This window comes from Anguilla anguilla, chromosome 1, assembly GCF_013347855.1.
Source record: "Anguilla anguilla isolate fAngAng1 chromosome 1, fAngAng1.pri, whole genome shotgun sequence".
Taxonomy (NCBI): Eukaryota; Metazoa; Chordata; class Actinopteri; order Anguilliformes; family Anguillidae; genus Anguilla; species Anguilla anguilla.
Genome location: NC_049201.1, coordinates 77,651,976 through 77,664,560, shown reverse-complemented (window position 1 = coordinate 77,664,560; position 12,585 = coordinate 77,651,976). Strand labels below are relative to the sequence as shown.

The window sequence follows — 12,585 nt, the reverse complement described above, 5'->3', positions numbered from 1 at the left end:
TTTTGCGGGGAAACCGGAGACGGATGAACTTCTGTCTCAACGGAACGAGGGGAGGGGAAACCAAAATGGTGCCGGTTGTTGTCAGTCGTCTCCAAATCGGAGAAATCCGAGGTAATCTCTGTTCAATCTCCAACTGTCCCAGGACAGTACGATAGGGCTGTTGGTTGCTCTATGGTTACCGCCTTATTATTAGAACCCAGAGGACCTCCACCAATAAAGAGGCACGTTGGTAACAAAAAAACAGAGCAGCGCCGTTGGCCAGCATTAGAATGTTCAGTTAAGAGCATTCTGATCGCGTATCTGAGGGTTAACTGGTCTAACTGCTTCCCAATTTCCCCTGACTGGCCCTGGCAGCCTGAGGGCAAACCGACGCTTGACACACACCGTCTGGCCCCTTAACTCCACCCCGGACCCTTAGCCCCGCCCAAGACCCCTAGCTCCGCCCCAGCCCCTTAGCTCCGACCCAGACTCCTAGCTCCGCCCCGCTCCCCCTCGGTGGAAAACTGCTCGGTTCAGAAGCCACGGCAGCAAGAGAGGTGAAAATGGGTGTCAAGATGGAGTGAAGGGGAAAAGAAAGAAGAAAAAAGATGTTGCATGTGAAAGAGTGGTGTCAGCAGCAGCTGGCAAGGAACACTGTCACATCCAGACACCTGATCCGGACCTCTATAGTCCACATGGAGAGGGGGGAACCCCTCCAAAAAAACACTGCTGAGTGGGAGGACTGCACATAGCTTTCCTCACAGAGGGAGATAATTGCATATAATCGCTCACCAGCACCACCCACTGGTCAATCAGGTGCCGGCAGTCTGCTTATTTAACGTCGCATTTGAAACGTTTTCTTCTAACTCATGTCTGCAAACTCAACATGTGAGACATACTGGAGCGACTGCCTGTGACTCCCCAATCCTCTCTGCATCACGCCCCCCTACACTATCGCAGCGTTGGGTCTACATCCTCCCAACTCTGGGTCAATGTCCTCCCACTGCTGGGTCAACGTCCTCCCAACGATGGGTCAACGCCCTATCAGCACTGGGTCAACGTCCTCCCAACGATGGGTCAATCAACACTGGGTCAACGTCCTCCCAATGCTGGGTCAACGCCCTCCCAGCACTGGGTCAACGTCCTCCCACTGCTGGGTCAACATCCTCCCAACGATGGGTCAATCAACGCTGGGTCAACATCCTCCCAACGATGGGTCAACGCCCTCCCAGAACTGGGTCAACCAACGCCGGCGTCCTCCAAGCACTGGGTTAGCGTCCTCCCAACGCTGGGTCAGGCAACGCTGGGTCAACGCTTGGGCCAGTCTCTGCTGCGTGGCGGTGTTCTGAGAGGCGTGATGGCAACACGACCCACGTCAACCACAACACGGGATGGAGGTGCCGGGGGGGTGAGGGTGGGGGTGTGGGTGGTGGTGGACGGGTGAGGGGTGAGTGGGGTGGACCATGTTGTCATGGCAACAGGGTGTGTCAGGGACTGGGTTGTGATAGGGAAGCTCCAGACACGATAATGGGGGGGGGGGGGGGGGTTACCTGTCGACGACTCAAAGCTATCCAGACTGCGGCTTTGGAAGGGGGACGCAAAGAGAGAACGTGAGAGACACCCCCACCCCCAAAATCAGCAAAAATAGCACCCCTAAATCTTACCCCCTTCCCTAACATCAACACTACCAGCCCACAAATACGCCCATACACACCCCGTAGCTTCTGAGACACTACGTACAGAAACAACAGCCAGAGCCAGAGAAACCAGCGTGAACATCACAGGTCTATTCAGCGACGTGCAATACCGTAAGCAAACAGCAGATGGCGCTGCACATCTATTTAATCAGAACGCAGCCAACCACTTGTAAGCTAAAGCTAAAACTATTTGGCATCATGATAAACATTCCTGTGGTATGCGGTGGAAACAATGCATTGAAATACAGGCATGCACAACAGACTGTATAAGACCCGAGCAATGTGGGTGAGATAGGGAAGAAAAAAAAACAAAAACAAAAAAAACCCTGCTCCCACATTGGCCTTCAGCAGATAAGATTGGACACCCCTGAGACACAGGTTCCTCAGAGTACCCCAACCACCCTCTAGGGGGCAGTCCATTCCTGGAGGGCTGATGCGTACATGGGGTCTCCTCCCCCCCCCCCAAACTGATTACCCTGGTCCATTTAGCCAATTAGATAGACATCATCGCTGATTTAACCGTAGATAAGCTCATAATAAACGCATTGTACTCCCCAGGGATGCGAGAGCAGCCTTCAGCAGTCATTCACAAGCTCTGTTTAAAATGTCAGAGTGTAATTGGTCGGGCTCATTAGTTCATTAAAGAGCGGGAGCTGGCGTGAATTCCCCAAACAGACCAGCCCCCCTCTGTGCCCGGTGTGAGGTCAGACGTGGAGCAGCAGAGAGCTCCTCGTGCTGGGAGGGCTCGTTACACCCCTGATTGGCTCACAGCCGCAGAGCTTCAGGCCAGAGTCGCTGTGTGTGTGTGTGTGTGTGTGAGTGTGTGAGTGTGTGAGTGTGTGTGTGTGTGTGTGTGTGTGTGTGTGTGTGTGTGAGTGTGTGAGTGTGTGTGTGTGTGTGTGTGTGTGTGTGTGTGTGTGTGTGTGTGTGTGAGTGTGTGTGTGTGTGTGTGTGTGTGTGTGTGTGTGTGTGTGTGTGTGTGTGTGTGTGTGTGCAGGGTGTGTGACTGTGTGTGTGAGTGTGTGTGTGTGTGCAGGGTGTGTGACTGTGTGTGTGAGTGTGTGTGTGTGTGCAGGGTGTGTGACTGTGTGTGTGTGTGTGTGTACTTGTGTGTGTGAGTATGTATTCGTTTGTGTAAGTGTGTGTATATGTGGGTGTAGTGTGTGCATGTGTGTGTGTGTGTGTAGTGGGTGTAGTGTGTGTGTGTAGTGTGTTGTGTACGTGTGTGTGTAAATAAGTGTGAGTGTGAGCATGCGTGTGTGATGTGTGTGTATGAGTGTGTTTATGTATGCATGCATGCATGTGTGTGTGTGTGTGTGTGTGTGTGTGTGTGTGTGTGTGTGTGTGTGTGTGTGGATGTGCCATCAGGTAGGGATGAGACAGTTAGGGTAAGACTGTAAGCTGTAAGACAGCTGTGCCCGGTGAACAGGCCACACTAGTCATTCTGACAGGGCTATTTATAAACACGGGCTCCAATGATGAGCTCCATATCCCCCCCCCCCTTCCCCCTACCCCCCACACCCCCATAGCCATCACTATAATCCTCTCTGTACTTCACCGTGCATCTGAGCCCCCCCCTCCCCACTCCACACACCTCACATTAGGAAGGGGGGGGTCCAGGGCCTAAGAATCTCCTTACAGGAGACCACAGCCCCTGCTTTGGAGCAGATGTGATTTATGCTATTGGGGACACATGAAATTACCCCGAATGGCACCTGCTCACTCAGGTGTTGGGAGGGAGTTTCTCACTATTAAAATCCCATTTGGCAACCCGTCAGGGAAGGACCAGTTACCCCCCCCCCCTATTTCTACACTAAAACTGTGTCCTGTCTACCCACATATCTGATTTCGTACAGACCTTATATTTTCAATACACATCGCCTTTCTCATTCCACCACTAAGAGACACTTGTTCCCTTATATGAAAGGCCCTCTATAACTATTTTGTATAATTACATTACTACACAAACGTGTACACCTCGAAGTACTCCTTTGCAGCGGACTGAAAACTGTACCGTACAGCACGTTTTGAAACACACACAGCGTAGCGGACTGCGTTCTCAAAGCGCCGGCGGCAAACTTCCATCCAGGGCTGATGCGGCTCTTCAGATTTACGCAGCGTAACGCTTCAGACTGTAAGTAAGCAATTAGCCGAGCGGGGAAGAGCGGGGAGGCCGTCGGAGAAGAGGCGTCGAACGGCGCGCCGTTAAACTCCCCCCGCCTGCTCATCGTAAAACGACGTGATTTATAATTACTGCGTGCGGGGCAGAGTAACCGTGGGCGACGGAGACAGAATGACATCGCAACGGCCAATTAGGGCGAAATCGAAGGCCGGTTTCTCCCCCCCTGGGGGGAACGACTGTGACGTGCGCGGTGGGGGGGTGGGGGGGGAGAGGGGAGAGGGGCTTCCGTCAGCGCGGCAAAGCGTGGCGTGATCAGCGGAGTCGAACCCGTGACCTCAGAGCAGGGGGCGAGGGAGAGGAGGATTGTGGGAAACTGAACCTCAGTAGGAGGCAGGCAGGCCGTAGTGTTCCTGTGGACGATGCTGTGATGTGACTGCAGAAGGGCTACAAACCAGCCACCCCACAATCCTTTTCATTTCCTTTTTTTTCTGGGGGGGGGGGGGGGGGGGGGGGGGGCGGGGGGGTACATTAAATCACAGCTGTCATAGTCTAGTCCTGGGGGGCCGCGGCGTCTGCAGGTTTTCTTTTCATTTCAGCACCAGAGATTTACTCATGGCCTGGCTGAAGACTCCACACACCTCGCTCTCAAGGTCTTCATTCTCAGTTCGCCGCTGACTGGAAGGACACCACAGATATCTGCAGACCGTGCAGCCCCGCAGAACCTCACCGCGACACCATCTCCGTGAGAGACACGGCCAATCGGACTGCAGGCTACAGACACAAACCAAGTCCAAACACTCACCTTGAAAAGGCTTCATCCAGACCGTCCTCCAGTTCCTGAGGGGTTAGAAAACACACTCACAGTTACTGCACTTTCAAACAGCAGGTTAGAACACACACCCACAGTTACTGCACTTTCAAACAGCAGGTTAGAACACACACCCACAGTTACTGTACTTTCAAACAGCAGGTTAGAACACACACCCACAGTTACTGTACTTTCAAACAGAAGGTTTCACAACTTAGAACATCACATGCTGTGTGAGGGTCCTCTCTGCTTTAGTGCCCTGTGTTAAGCTCCCATTACATTACATTACATTACAGGCATTTGGCAGACGCTGTGTTAGGGCTCTGTGTTAGCGTTCTGTGTTAGGGCCCTGCGTTAGGGCTCTGAGTTAGCGTGCTGCGTTAGGGCTCTACGTTAGCGTGCTGCGTTAGGCCCCGCATTAGGGCTCTTCGTTATCGTGCTTTATACGGCTCAACACTGGCGCACTGTGATAGGGTGCTGCGTTAACGTGCCGCATTAGGGCTCTATGTTAGTGCACTGCGTTAGGGCTCTAAGTTAGCATGCTGCCTTACCGTGCTTCGTTAGCGTGCTGAATTAGGGCTCTAAGTTAGCATGCAGCGTTAGGGCTCTATGTTAGCATGCTGCTTTAGCATGCTATGTTATGGCTCTATGTTAGCATGCTGCATTAACGTGCTGCATTAGGGCTCTATGTTAGCATGCTGCTTTAGCGTGCTGCGTTAGGGCTCTAAGTTAGCATGCTGCTTTAGCGTGCTGTGTTATTATGCTGCATTAGGGCTCTATGTTGGCGTGCTACGTTAGCGTCCCGTGTTAGCGCTCCGCCGACTCGGACCTGCAGCTCTTACCCAGACGGTGTTGTTGTTCTCACTGGAATGGTTGTGCGCTGTTAAGGGCTCCCCCCTGTGGCCCACGTCCGCCACTGACACGGCTCCCTCCTCCAGATCCAGCAGGGTCCCCGTGGCAACCTCTGCAGGGCCCAGAAAGAGCAGAAGGGAAAACGCTCATTCATTCAGCCTTACAGAGAGATGATATAGATCTGCCCAGCCCACACAATGTCACCTTGCCTTAGAGCCAGAGAGGATACTCTGACACCATGGGAGAGATCACACACACACACACGTATGTACACACACACACACACACACACACACGCACACACACACACACACACACGCATACACACGCACACACACACACACACTGACACACACGCGCACTGACACATGCGCACACACACACACACACACACACATACGCAAGCACACGCATTCACACACACACACACACACACACACTCAGCTGTAAATCCGTCTCTGGTAATCCAGCCTTTAGGAGAGGTGGGTCTGTGTAACAGTCACATGGGACTCAGCTGTGCAGCAGACAGGACGGGGCGGGGCAGGACAAAGCAGGGCGGGGCCCAGCTGCTGGGTGGGGGGGGGGGGGGGGGGGGGGGGGGTTATGAATCTTCCCTAATGCCTGTTGTTATCTCAGCCACAGGGGACAGGGCGGGGTCCCACAGCCTGAGGATATCAGAGCTTGCACAGCCATGACCGCCCATCTCCCCCCCCCACACACTGCAGAACTACATTTCCCATAAAACACCGGGCCCTTACACACGACAAGCACGCAGGAGGGAAAACCCCATTAAAAGCCCTGTGCGACCGTGTTTTGCTAAGTGCTATATATATATAAAGTTTTTCATTAAAACTCGCATCAACCTGAAGACGGCTGAGGCGGTATGATGTTGGGTTAACTTCACCAGCTTTAACCACCAGCTCACGGGATCCGCAAAGACAGCAACAACAACGAAAAAGCTATTTTATCACTGTTCCATCCAACGCTACATCCTTCATTTTGCCTCTTGCAAGAACTATGGCACCTACCGCTGTTTCAGGTCTATGTGCAGACTCAGTCATGACATTAACTGCTCGTTGCCTAAACTGTTGCGACCGCTTCTGTAAGTAAGTCCCTGGCCAGGAAACATCTGCCGAGTGACTGAACAGAGACGTTTATTTCCCTCTTTAGTTCTCCGTTTACTCACGGCCGATTGGTCTGTCATAAAAACTACAAAAATGGCGGCTCTTCCGGCAGCACCCCTCCATCACCGCATCATCGTTTTCAGCATGGCGGTTAGGCGTTAGCCCCCGCCCCACCCCGCCCTCCGCGGGTCAAGCGAAGGAACGCGCTCAGAGTCAGATATGGATCACAGCTTCCCGCCGACCCCCGCCCAGCCCGAGTTGCACAAGCCCCCCGAGGAGGGAGGGGTGGGGTGCGGGTCAGCCGCCGCGGGCCGGCCGGCCACCCGATCCGGCGACCGGAACTCACGCGGCAAAAACCCGCCGGCGGAGCGCTTTCAGGGAGCGGCTCCTCCGACGCGCCGGAGTCGGGTTTCCATACCGACAGGCGGACAAAAAGACACCGACAGAGAGAGAAAGAAAAAGAGGGAAGAGGAGGAGATGAAGAGAGAGAGAGAGAGATAAGAGAGACAGACTGAAAGAGCAAGATAGATGACAGGGAGAGAGACACATCAGAGACAATTCCCTGTTGGGGGACCCGGGGTGGGGGAAGCTTCTGTGTCAATCAGACATAGCGAGTCCCACCCGTGTCCACGTCCACACAGAGGACCACACCCACGGCAGGAAAGATCCCCCCCCCACGCCCCACCAGCCCCCCCCCCACGCCCCCCCCCAGTCAGACGCACAGGGAATCTGGTGTTAAAGCAGCCCGTCTGTGTGCTGTCACTGACAGCCTGTGCAGTCAAAGGGGGGGGGGGGGGGGTGAGGGGGGGGTTCATTAATATTGCACAACCTCTCCCTGAGCCTCCTCTTCTTTCTCCACTTCTTTTCTGACACAGACACCCCCCCCCCCCCCCCGGAATCCTATCCTAGCTGTGGAATGGAAGAAGATATCATCCATACCCCCCCACCCCCTCCCCACAACCCCCCTGCCTGGAGCACGGAGCACTTTCAAGAGATGACAGCCCATCCCAGGTTAGAGTAGTTAATCACATACAGCTTAAACCTTTCAGATTATAACCAATTAGCCGACTCCCCTCCCCTTCCCCCCCCGCCCAGCCCCCCAACGATGTTGCAACATATATTTAAATATGAATGTGTCACTGTCTACTGCGAGCGGCTTAAAAACCCTTCAGTTCGTTCTGCTTTGAACATGGGGAGTGAAGCCTATGGCAAATAGGAGTACCCTCAATAAGGCCACTGAAACTTAGTTAATATCAGGCCTTAAAATTCAGGAGAGCAGGCTTCATTTGAAGGCTTACTGGGCTATTAAATTCATTGATCCAGGGCCCTAATACACTAAAACACGCAATCAAACAACAAGCTAAATATTGTTTTATTGCCAGTTTTAGGGGCACAGCCCAGAGATATATACGGAATAAATGATTTTTTAAGTCGTACTAATCCCCGTTCTCCAAACCGTGACTTCCACAGAAGACACACGGGGGGTGACGGACACGCGGTGTCAGATGCAGGCCAGAATTCAGCACACAGCTCACTTTCAGCAGAAAGGAACGAGAGCTTGGGGGGGGGGGGGGCGTGTAGACGGGGGAGCCGCACGGCGCTGGGGAGTTTGGGTATGACAGGGGAGAAGAGGGGAGGGGACAGAGCCAAAAGGCCTCTGCTGAACCCAGACAGAGAAGGGAGAAGCGTGCGGGAGCAGATGTTCAAACGCACCATTCACCCAACTCACCCCCCCCCCCCCCGCAGAATCGGCGAAACATCAGTGGCAGCGTGCGAGGGGGTGAGGAACAGAACGGCCTGTCGGGGACGCCCCCTCAGGAAAGCCGAAACACTGAGGGAGTTAGGCTCTCTGCTACCCCCCCCCCCCACCCCACCCAAAAACCACTGGAAAAGTTTTGGGAATTTCACGCCATGACTGATATTATAAACATCCTCACAAAAGAAGAAAAAAAAAAACCCCTCCGCCATTCTTCGCCTCCCATATTAAACAGGAAGTGTATTCCGCGGCCAAAAGTTCACGAATACGGTGGACTTTCCAAAAGCCTGCCAGCGCACTTCCTGCGTTAGCTGCACGCAAACGTGTTCTGAGCAAAACGGAACGATTCATTGTTTGAATGCTGAAAAATCATTTATTAAGGCCTTTAAAAAAAAAGAAAAAAGACTAAACTTAAACTGGAAATTTTGGCTAAATAAATAAACACTGCTACTCCAAACACACAGGAAACAAGTACGCACGCGGGGGGGGGGGGGGGGGGGGGGAGGAGCGGCAGGGGGGGCCCCCCAACTAGACCCTTAACAACTTACTAGAACCATCAGAAAAATATTAACTTTCATTCTGGATACGTGAATTCACACAGATACAAAACCAAGAACGTATGTGCGTACACACCAGCGTCTTATCATTACTATCCTCTATTGTTATTACCCATTGTTATTACCATCCTCCATTGTTAATAACCATTGTTATTACAAATGTTTGGTCATGCCAAATAATATATATATATATATATGTATATATATAATTGATCGCAGATATTCAAATGTGTGGTGAGCGTTCTGGCGCAAAATGGCTGCCGTGCATCACCCAGGTGGGTGCTACACCCAGGTGGTGCTGGGTGAGGCGAGTTCCCACTCATCACTGTAAAGCACTTTGAGTGTTCAGAAAAGTGCTATATAAATGCAATGATTCATTCATTCATTCATTCATTCATATTAACAAATTCATTGTTTTCATTGTTTCATTGTTCATTGTTTTCATTTTGTCACAGCAATTCTCTATGCTTTTTATACTATTTTTCGAATGTAATTTTACTGCTTCAGCAACATTGGACAGTCATGTTAATGCCAATGAAGCGCATTTGAACTTGAACTTGAATTTGCACTTGAACTCAGCGACAGTGACTCACCGCCTCCTTTCAAGCTGGAGAGACTGGCCGAGCTTTCTGACTGAGAACTGCTGGCTCCCTCTCCGTCCGACCCCGATTTACCCCTCTTCTCCTTCTCTAGAGAGAGAGAGAGAGAGAGAAAGATGGAAAGAGAGAGAGAGAGAAAAAGAGAGAGAGAGAGAGAGAGAAAGAGAGAGAGAAAGAGAAAGATGGAAAGAGAGAGAGGGAAAAAGAGACAAAAACATAACACATAATCAGCTGCTGTTCACAAAAAAATATTTTTTTAAAGATAATACCCAAAGGGTAACCCGTTGTACTCAAACTCTGTTCCTCTGAGTTCAGAAAGCACTCAGTGAGTGGCACATGTCCAAAATACAGAACCAAATGTTCCTTTCCTCTTTTTTTTTTTTTTTTTTTAATGTCCCAAATTGACCGCACATATGCTGTCACTACCGCCCCCGAACGTAGCCGTCACGTTTCATCTGCCTGGAGTAGATGGCAATGTGCCTTATACGCATCAATTCATTACTTTCACTTCTCGTCGTTGTCAGCGCACACACGCAAGCGCGCACACACAGGCACACACGCAAGCACACACACACACACACACACACACACACACACACACACACACACACACACACACACACACACACACACACACACACACACACACACACACACACACACACACACACACACACACACACACGAGTGTGTGGTGTGTCCCCATCTGCAGTTTCAGAGCCGCTGCCTGAGGGACGAGGCATCATTTCACCCGTGAGCGAACGCTGGCCCGAGATATCTGCTGAGTCATCGCGAACGTATTCACGTCAAGGAGCCTATAGCACGCCATGTCACCCCCCCACCCCCCCCTCCCACCACCACCACCACCACCACCACCCCCCCCCACCCCCACCCCCCCCCGGGAAACGGCCGCAACTCTGAGCCAATGAGAGCCCCCCGAACGAGCAGCAGAGCAGAACAAATAAACAGCAGTTTTCACCACAGAAAAATAAACCACCCCCCCCCCCGTGTATAACCCCGCTTCTGCCCCCAGAACCGCTTCGCTACTGCTCTCGAAACCGCTGGGAGGGGTATTTTTTATTTTTAAACTTCAGCTTCACCGCGGCCAATCAAAGCAGCTCGTTCAGCTCGGCCTTCGCAGCGCGCGAGACTGACCGACGCGGGCCGGGATCGGCGACGGACCGCAGAGTCGCGGGTCTGTGCTTCACCACAGACTGAACACACGCACGCTCGTTTAAAACCTGCGCCTCAGCTCACACGAAACTGACCACAAGGTTTTTTTTTTTTTAGGTTTTTTTTCCCCCCCATGGTTTTTATGAGCTCCGCCAAACGCAACATTTAAAAAACTACAACCCCCAAACCCGTTTGCTGCCCTACTGAGACATCCGGCTTAGACCAGCTTGGGTGCTTTCCACATTTCCAGCCGGTTTCAGCAGATCAACCAGTTGTTCAACTAGTCAACTAGTCCCACCAGTTTGACCACCTGCTTACTCTACCAGCTTAACCAGCTTTAACCAGGTAACTTTGGAGAACATTCTGAAAAATGTCAAAGGGCTCCTAGCTGGAGTTTTCAACACGGTACTTGGAGCATAGCATGCTCAGCCATCCTCTTAAGTGTGGCACGTAATGTGACATCACAGGTTTATTATTATTTACTACATCTTAGAGACGTATGTATCCGTGGCGACTATCGCAGTGATGTGACTAACAGCAATCATGCCGGTGAGAGTATAACAGTTAGATAAGTGGGCTTTGTTACCCAAAGTTTGCAGACTCGAATCCCAGAGAGGATGCTATCATAGGCCAAGGTTAAGGGAACGAGGCAGTGCGGTGATCTGATTGTCATTGCCCTGATCCAGAGAAGAAATAATTACTAGATACAGCATCTGAATGGGGCAGTGGCGGTGAATTTGAGATAAAAATCAGTAGCATTCTGTCGCTTACATTCAGCTCGTATTTCAGGATCTTGGCGAGACAGCTTAGGAGAAACATTACTTATTTTTCTTTCTTTTTTTTGGGATGGCCTGATCTAATATTAAAAACTCCACTGTTATCATTTCATTATTTTTCAGGAGCAGACACCACAGCCACAACAGACCAGCTCCAGCAAAGCGCCCCATTACTGTCAGGTGTGACATAGAGCACTTCTCACTAAAACCTCTGAAGGGCATTCTGTGGCAATCGCAGAGCCAAAATGGCGGCCGTGTCACACGCCATTCCGTCCTACGCACTTCCACTGTCCGTAAAGTTCCGGCCGGGTAAGGGGAGGTTCCGTTGCCGGAACAGCCGTTGCTATGCTAGCGGTGGATGTTCCGTCAGCTCTTCGCACCCTTTACTCACACCCCCGAATGAATATTTCGACAAATTCCGGAACAGAACGTTCGACGCCGAACCGGGCGTGGGCTGAATACATCTCGTCGGCACACACACGGGAGATCAGCGATCTGATGAAACCAGCCGAACGGGAGAGGAGACTGTGTGAAAGCGTTAAATCCAGCATCCCTGCGAGACAGCCTTGGATTCACAAAGCGCATCAGAGTACGTTTCGCCTCACGTTGGGAAAGTTCACGCTAGGACAAGGATACTTAAGTTTGGTCCTCAGGGCCAGTAGTACTGCTGGTTTACATTCCTCTCCTCCAATCAGGGAACGATTTAAACCTGGGGCTCCAGGTGAGTTAAACCTCTGGCCAATCGGTAGCATTAACTGATCAATTAACTATCAGGCAGAAAAGAAAACCTGCAGCACTACTGGCTTCAAGGGTCAGATCTGAGCTTCCCTGGGTTAGGATTTTTACTAATTTGAACTTAGACCAGCATTTCCACTTTTGAGGCACTTGAACATTATCTCTGATGATCGTTTTTTGCTTATTTTTTAAGCTTCTAATAAATGATCCTAGATCAGCAGTCTGAGCCCGAGGCGCTCAGTGAATACAAGCGCTGATCTAAGGCACTGATCTTCGTTCCTGCTCCCGGTGGGCTGCAGGGTCTGCTGCGGTTTGCTGTAGCTCTGCACTTCATTAATTAAAGCAGTCGATTGCACAGTTAACTCACCTGACCTGGTCTCTTGGGTCTGAACTGGTTGGTGACATTT

At 51.5% G+C, this 12,585-nt stretch overlaps 1 protein-coding gene across 1 annotated transcript in view; it reads right to left on the bottom strand.

The window, feature by feature from the left end:
* ldlrap1b (low density lipoprotein receptor adaptor protein 1b) overlaps positions 1 to 12,585 on the bottom strand; it is a 55,738-nt gene that overhangs the window by 3,555 nt on the left and 39,598 nt on the right. Inside the window, exons 6-8 of the mRNA XM_035389022.1 lie at positions 9,489 to 9,584; positions 5,449 to 5,570; positions 4,601 to 4,635 (exon numbers count right to left, since the gene is read on the bottom strand). Coding sequence (XP_035244913.1) covers positions 4,601 to 4,635; positions 5,449 to 5,570; positions 9,489 to 9,584 — 253 coding nt within the window. The remainder of the gene's footprint in view (positions 1 to 4,600; positions 4,636 to 5,448; positions 5,571 to 9,488; positions 9,585 to 12,585) is intronic.